The sequence below is a fragment of the Zootoca vivipara genome, chromosome 1, assembly GCF_963506605.1.
Source record: "Zootoca vivipara chromosome 1, rZooViv1.1, whole genome shotgun sequence".
Lineage (NCBI taxonomy): Eukaryota > Metazoa > Chordata > Lepidosauria > Squamata > Lacertidae > Zootoca > Zootoca vivipara.
In genome coordinates, this window is record NC_083276.1 from 44,394,456 (window position 1) to 44,402,576 (window position 8,121).

Sequence of the window (8,121 nt, forward strand, 5' to 3'; positions counted from 1 at the left end):
CTTGGGAAACGCCTAGAACGTGCAACAATATCAACGGGATTTCTTCATGCTGCCATAACATTTATTTGGATATTTAGTGACAAAGCTGTATCTAGACACAGCCTGATTCTTTAAGGGCAGCATGTCGCCATCTAGAATAGACTGAACTCCACTTCCCTGAGCAAATGAATCACCTATCCATAGCACCTTGCCCAGCAGAGAAACCGTACGCCTTGCTCCCTTCCTGAGCAATGGCCGCCTGCCCATGACTCCCGAGCCTCCACTGATCCCCTGCCCTCTTACCCTTCCTTTTGACAGATCGGGGGAGGCTCGGGAGCCGCGGACAGGCGGCCCATTGCCCAAAAGGGGTGCAAGGGGTGCAGTTTCTTTGCTGGGCAAGGTGCAAAGCCCTTCTTTCACACTATCTTCCCACCCCGCCAGCTGCATATTACTCTAGGGGAGCAGGGTGTGTGGACCAGGTGAATCTGTACCACCGGGCGTCCCCAGTTCCCCTTCAGCAGTGGTGGCAGCAGTGGCAGTCAGCAGCCCACAGCCAGCCTGGTAGTGCAGTTGGCTCTGGCTAGCTTCAGGAGCTGCTCGCTGCCATGGCGCCTGCCAGTTTTCCCACAGGAAGTCCCCATATGATGTGTCTTGTGAGCAACACATCATATGGGGACTTCCTGCAAGGAAAAATGGCGGGCGCCACAGCAGTGAGCAGCTCCTGAAGCCAGCCCAAGCCAACTGTTTAATGCTAAATACATTCCTTCTGGTAAATGACGTGAGATAGTTGTGAAAATTGTGCCCCAGACTATTTAGACTCGTCTTCCCATGTACTATCTGAAACCAAAGGGATGCATTGATTGCCAGGGTGGCGCTGTGGGTTAAACCACAGAGCCTAGGGCATGCTGATCAGAAGGTCGGCAGTTCGAATCCCCACGACGGGGTGAGCTCCAAGCTCCTGCCAACCTAGCAGTTCGAAAGCACATCAAAGTGCAAGTAGATAAATACAGCGGGAAGGTAAATGGCATTTCCATGTGGTGCTCTGGTTCACCAGAAGTGGATTTGTCATGCTGGCCACATGACCTGGAAGTTGTACGCTGGCTCCCTCGGGCAATAATGCGAGATGAGCTCCGCAACCCCAGAGTCAGTCACGACTGGACCTAATGGTCAGGGGTCCCTTTACCTTTTCCTATGTACTATCTGAAACCAAAGGGGCTCATTGATTGCCAAATGTGAATTTTCCCCCCAGCTCTCCTATCCCACTAATCAGTTCCTGCAGAATTTCATCACTGAGCAAGTAGATGAACATATACCTTAATTGCAGCGCTGGTAATTAACATTTGTGTTGCTCTTGTGTGTTCAAAGCATTTTATATATAAAATCTCATTATTCTTACAACAAACCTGTAAGCTAAGTCAGTGCAGTATTATTATCCTTCACATTGTAGATGGGGGCAGGTGAGGTTGAGCTTGCCTATGCTCACCTAGCAAGATCATGACAGCTTCAAGATTCAAAACAGGCACTTCCCAAATTCATTGTATTAGCTATGACACTACACAACTCTTATGCACCTAGTCACATAAGTAGGAACACACTTTCTTCTATCTTTAACCCAAATACATACAATCTATATACTGTATATAAAAATGTAAACTGGGCATGTGTGTTCCTCTCCAATGTTCAACAAAACTGCTTAACTGATTGCGTTCAAATTTTAACACGAAGTCAAATGCGACTGCAAGAGCAAGCCCATACCGTTTTCAAAGACAAATGTCACACCTGGGCCACGTAAAACCGCAAAAAACCCGTGTTCAGAAACTCACAATTCACCCTAAAGTGCATAGAATCAGGAGACCTTGCACAACAGTGGCCTCTAGCGGCGGCCACACTGGTACTGCAGATAGGAAAGCTTCCCACTCCACAGCAGCTCAGCTCACCTTTGCAGACTAGGCCGAGTAGAGGTTTGCAGACTAGACCGAACAGAGGTGGGAGCTCCCCTGGGTGGGGGTGGAGGAGGAGGGGGTGAGAAAGGTCATGGGTTGGGACAGGGTGGGGCCGATCACAGGGATGAGCCCAGGGGAGTGGGGGAGGAGTCTGAAGGGGGACTCTGAGGGCCCATTTAACAGACTAATCCACAGCAACTAGGGCGAATAGAGGTTGGGGCTCCCCTGGGTGGGGGATAGGAGGAGGGGGGAGGAAAAGGTCATGGGTCGGGACAGGGTGGGGCCAGTCATGGATGAGCCGTGGGGGTGGGGGGAGGAGTCTGAAGGGGGACTCTGAGGGTTCATTTAACAGACTAAGCCACAGCAACGCGTGGCAGGGCCAGCTAGTGTGATAATACAATTTGTGGTGTGGCCTATTCTTACAAAATTTGATTTCTTTTGTTGAATACAATAAATGATATGTATACTCTAGTGCGGGCAGGATTATGAAGAACTGAAGGAATCAGGTTACCGTACCTAGAAGGACACTTGATCACATTAATCAAGAAGCCAAGTTAGAACATTTAAACAGCATTAACAACTATAGTATCAGAAGCATTTAGCTTTGTCCTCTCACATCTAGTAGCAACCAAGGTATACTATAAGAGTGCAGCACAATTATTGCTAAATAGTAGTATTCAGACACTTGAAATTAAAAGGCGGCACAGATAATATTCTTACTTTTTCAAAATGTGTACAGAAATACACAAGGAACATCAGATAACGGGACCTGGTATCAAAACTTGGACTTGCCTTCTGTTAGTGTCACAACAGTGAGATAAGAATGCCAGCTATTAAATGAGAATATGAAACTAGAAATCTGTTTCTGGTCATGCAACAGGAGAACCTATCCAAGGAGAATATTGTGCCAAACTTTTGCAAATAAAAGATACTTTTTCTTCATAGTAGACACTCAGGAAACAGTACGATGACTTATTTACTCAGAAACAAGCACTACAGTATTTGTTTCCCGATTTTCCCCCTGCTCATCATAGACTGGAAAGCAGCTACAATAAAACAAAAATAAGTAGTAAAAGAGCATTGTTCCTTTTTTTATTTTAAAGAATCATTTCTTACTGGACTTATGTGTACTTGGTTCCTTTGCTACCAAAACCATCATAATGCAAAGATCACTTTTGTGCCTGTAAATAGATTTTTCTTCTGACAATTTTTGTAAGATTAAGCTGGACAGGTTGCTGAAAATACATTAATGCATTGTTAAAAAGGAGCAATGGCTACCTGAGATTTTTGTAATGCCCAAAATCCAAAATCCTCTGCAGGGTTGCAGATGGGGAAAAGTTGAAGAACATGTTTTACAACACCTGTTACCAGGTCCTTTCAACTGGAACTGGAAAGCCTGGGGCTCTCTACCTGCTCTACCACTAGACTATAGTTCACCCCTGCCCTGTACTTAAGGACAGGTAACTGTGAAGAAGAAATAATACCTTACCTCCAATGTTTTCTAAACCTTTTACTACAGTCTCTTTAGCCTGTAAAAGTAGAAAAGAAGAATGTATAAGGTGTTTGTTTTCTACTCTGGTTTTGTTTCCTAAAAACAAACAGTTTTGCCAGAGCTGCAACCCATATGCAATTACCTTCAGATTTGAGTCATACCCTCAGTTTTCCCTCTTTGATCCATTGGCAGAGCTGCATAATACTAGCTGCAAATTTCTCCACATAGTTCAGAACTAGAAATCTTTCCCTACGAAACAGGAGAATGGCTGTTTCATTCATTAGGTAGTGATGTTAGTTGAAAACCTTCCAGAAGGCTCATTTTAGATTTAATTCTGCGTGCAAGAGGGGATTACTACAGCAGTTACCAATTTAAAGCGGGAATTAGATTTTCTAGCCCAACATATCCATCTTTTGCATAAGCAACCCTAGCCAAGCCTGTTCCAAAGCAAGTACCACTGAGTTCAGTGGGGATTATTCCCAAGTACCGTGTTTCTCATATTATAAGACACGTCTTATATTTATTTTTTCCTAAAAAAAACACACTATGGCTTATTTTCAAGGGATGTCTTATTTTTTCCTCCTCCTCCTGCCGTGGCCAGCATTGCTGCTGCGCCTATCACTATGTCTTATTTTCGGGGTATGGCTTATATTCCTTGAATGCTTAAAAATCCTGCTATGGCTTATTTTATGGGTATGTCTTAAAATATGAGAAACAGGGTAAGTGTTCATCCTCAGCATACCAAACATCTGACAATATTAAGCAATATTGCAAATGAAAACATTTCCCTACTTCACATACATTTATCCAACGAGAAGTTTATTAGCTGCACATTCGTCCATGTGCTTCAAGCACTAGGTGCACTTCCCTCAAGAGTGGATGGAAGCTCTTCTTCCCAGCTCGTTTTCTGTCAAGTGGCTTCCTCACTCATGGTAAGCAACATGTGTCATGTGACAAAGACACATGGGAGCCGGGACAGCAAGGCAGGCTGTAACTGTCAAATCCCAACTGCCAAAGTGTAACTGCCAACTGCCATTCTAGGCTTGACTCTCTGTTCCAGTTCTGTGTAACTTAAGAGTCATGAACATCTTTGCCTCTGTGTTTCTGAAACTGAGTCTGTGTTTCTGAAACTATATTGTATGAAGAACAATATTTTAATAAAGCTTTATTTATTTAAACAAAGAACAAAGACAAAAAAATATTAACATGTCCAAGCAGAAGTAACATATTTGGCTCATTAAACCACCTATGGCTGTGGAGTTGTTGCTCTTGTTTGTTACTGTGTTGTGTATTTTTGTGTTTTGATATTGTGATCCTCAGATACAGGGAGGTATAGAAATTTAATAAATAATAATGATCATTAATAACAATGTGTTCAGCCCAGGATGTGGCTAGGCCAGGGGTCCCCAAACTACGGCCCCCGGGCCGGATGCGGCCCAATCGGCCTTCCAATCCGGCCCGCGACGACTCCCGCCGCCCGCTGCCGCCGCCCGCTCTCACGGCGCGCGGCGCAGCGACGATCTAAAAAATCGGCAAAAAATCGCCGAAAATCCTTTGTGCGCATGCGTATGGGCCTCTCCCGACCCGGAAGAGGTCATTTCTGGTGCACTTCCGGGTCGGGGGAGGCCCATACGCATGCGCACAAGCGATTTTTGGCGATTTTTTTCCCGCCCGTGTGCGTGTGCGCATGCGCACGGGCGCGCACTCCCCCGCCCTCCGGCCCACCGCGCGCGCACTCCCCTGCCCTCCGGCCCACCGCCGGACCCCTGGGGACCCCTGGGCTAGGCCAACAAAGGAGAAATACCTTGTGATATTTCGCATTTTCTTTATTTCTTCTATTGCAGGAGGCAGAGGAGGGGGTAAGGTACATCCTTGTTGTACTGGGATCTGGACTCATAAAATGATATGGCTATTTGGATTCATCTGTTGGAGACAAAAAGAGAGAGAGTACGTTACTACCTTGCCATAAAGACTGAGCTGTAAACATGGATAAAGTACATTCTGTTTCCACTGCTCTGTTCCTCAAGAAGGGATCTATGGCTGCATTGCCAAGTGCTTGATTTCCTTCAAGGAGTAAGATCTACCCCAGATTCTGTGAGCAGCGGTTGGAGGAAATAGAAAAAGCGGAATGTGTGGGAAGGCCGTGATTTAGAGGAGAACATCATATGGGCGAAGGAGAATTAATGGAGGTACAGGGGGACTACTATTCACATTAAACAACAGTATAGATAAGCCCTAAATTGCCGTGGCACAACAAATCCACTTTAAAATAGCAACTGTTTGCATTTAGGAAAGTGACAGGGAAATGCACTGAAAAGTAAAGAAGGAAGACAAGCGGGCGGGTGATGCAGAGCGAGAGGAAGTGGCGCTTTTTACCTCTGTGTTTCATTAGGGAGTCATCTCGGGAAGCTTTTCTACGACCTGCCTAAGCTTCCATCTGGCACACACACATTTGGAGGCAAGGGGGCGAACTTGAATAAAATATGGGGATGGGGGATGGGCCATTAAGCCCCTTCTCTATAAGCAATCACAAGACGCGGCACACTCGCACCATTCAATTTTTTGGGGGGGGGAGTGACCCCCTCAAATATTTTATTGGGGTATGGGGCAGTACCGGATTTACGTATAAGCTAAACAAGCTATAACTTAGGGCCCCACTCTCTTGGCGGCCCCCCCAAAAAAATGAAAGGAAAAAAACTATTAATTGTATTTCAGTTCAACAATTACTTTGATAAAATACATATTATGTTGCATGCAAATGGCTTTTGATACCTATCCTATATAATAAAGTCCAAGTGTCTCTGCGTCCAGTCCCTGTGTCCGTGGGTTTGCGCTACTGCCCATGTGCCCCACGGACAGCCGTTGGGACTTGGAGCGCAGAGACTTCGGATGGGATAAACCAGGACAGTGAGAGAGATTACATGCTTGCATATACACCACCATACAAAAAAGTGCGCGGCTTCCCCTTGCCTCTGCTGCGCTACAGAAGGATCTCTCTCCTTCCTCCTGGTTTCTTCTCCGTTAGAGGGAAAGGAGAGGAGGCAGTCGTGTGCCGGCGAAAGGGAAAGGGAGGATAGGTGGGTGTGGATAGAGAGAGCGTGTGAGCCTCGAGTGATGCGGCTGCTGGGCTGAAGGATCGTTTAGCCGTTACTGAGGGGCAAAAGCAGGAGAGCGGGCGGGCGCACCCGCAGGGGAAGGAGAAATTAGTCCCTGGAAGTATGTGAGGATTTGGGGGGTGGTGGTTGGAAGGGCTGCTGCAACTGGGACCAGCGAGGGGAGAGAGAGAGAGCAAGAGAGAGAAAAGAGGAGTAGAAAAAAGAGGGTGGGAAATGGGGAGGGAGAGAGGAAGCTGAGGAGGCAGCTGGCTGGGGCAGGGGGGGGCGGGTAAGGGACTGAGTGAGGGGCTGAGGTGGTGGCAGTGGGTGAGTCACCGGGGGGGAACCCCGCTAATTAATTCTAACACCCATTAATTTAACGGGCTTCATGATACTAGTTGTTCCATAAATTACCATATAGCATATATTCAACACAAAAAACAGCGACAATTTGTTGTTGACAAAGGACAGCTGGACATATAAAGGGCTTCAGTAGCTTAGGGCCTCATCAAACCTAAATTCGGCCCTGGCAGGGGGCCAATGTCCCTAGGAGTTGCCTGTTTGAAGGGAAAAGGTCAACTGAACTTAGAATCATATAATTCACAGAGTTGGGAATGACCTCAAGGGCCATCTGCTCCAAGCCAGGAGTGAACTAGCCTTTTTTTCACCCGGGGCAAAGACCCAGTTTGGCACCCGCCCCTGCCCCCATGTCTTGCTTTTAAAAGACATCTGAAGGCAGCCCTGTTTATGGAAGTTTTTAATGTTTAATGCTGTATTGTTTTTAATATTCAGTTGGAAGCCACCCAGAGTGGCTGGGGAAACCCAGCCAGATGGTGGGGTATAAATAATAAATAATAATAAATAATAAATGATGATGATGATGATGCATATAATAATATAATATTATTATGCATATTATTATTAGAAGTGAGGATACAGGGAACCAGGCAGAGGGTCTTCTCGGTAGTGGTGCCCACCCTGTGGAATGCTTTCCCATCAGATGTCAAAGAAATAAACAACTACCTGACTTTTAGAAGACATCTGAAGGCTACCCTGTTTAGGGAAGTTTTTAATATTTGATGTTTTATCGTGTTTTTAATATTCTCTTGGGAGCCACCCAGAGAGGCTGGGGAAACTCAGCCAGATGAGCGGGGTATAAATAAATAAATAAATAAATAATTATAAATAATGCACATTTGCGTGCCCCCCCCCCACAGGCTGGGAACCTCAATGGTGCCCCTCTGTAGTGTTCAACTTCGAGGCTGCAGTCCTATAGCCATTTAGTAGGGAAGTAGGCTTTATTGAGCTTAATGGGACTTTCTGCCAAATAAATCTTAACTTTGATGGACTTGTGATAGACCAGATTGTGCTGTAAAGAGTTTTGTGCCTGGTCCATCCAGCAACTCAAATTGAAGTTACCAGCTACAATTGAAAGGGACAATGAGAACTTCACCCACCTCCCTGGTCTTGAAGCTCACAGGAGTTTCAAAACAAATTTGTGATGAGGTCTGCTATTCAAATTAAAGTACCAGGCACCCTTCAAGAAGCTTTCCAGATTCCATCCGCTTGGGCACCATAGCCTTCTCCTCTTGCGGCATGTAGTGCTATTCCT

At 45.9% G+C, this 8,121-nt stretch overlaps 1 protein-coding gene across 2 annotated transcripts in view; it reads right to left on the bottom strand.

Annotated features, from left to right (window-relative positions):
- Positions 1 to 3,548: 3,548 nt before the first annotated feature.
- PTGR2 (prostaglandin reductase 2) overlaps positions 3,549 to 8,121 on the bottom strand; it is a 54,303-nt gene continuing 49,730 nt past the window's right edge. The window contains exon 7 of one of the 2 annotated variants that reach the window (XM_060275310.1): positions 3,549 to 3,663. In XM_060275310.1, the coding sequence (XP_060131293.1) occupies positions 3,570 to 3,663 (94 nt within the window). In that variant the 3' untranslated portion in view covers positions 3,549 to 3,569. Of the gene's footprint in view, positions 3,664 to 5,298; positions 5,338 to 8,121 lie in introns of those variants that run through there. The other variant, XM_060275389.1, reaches the window with a different exon arrangement.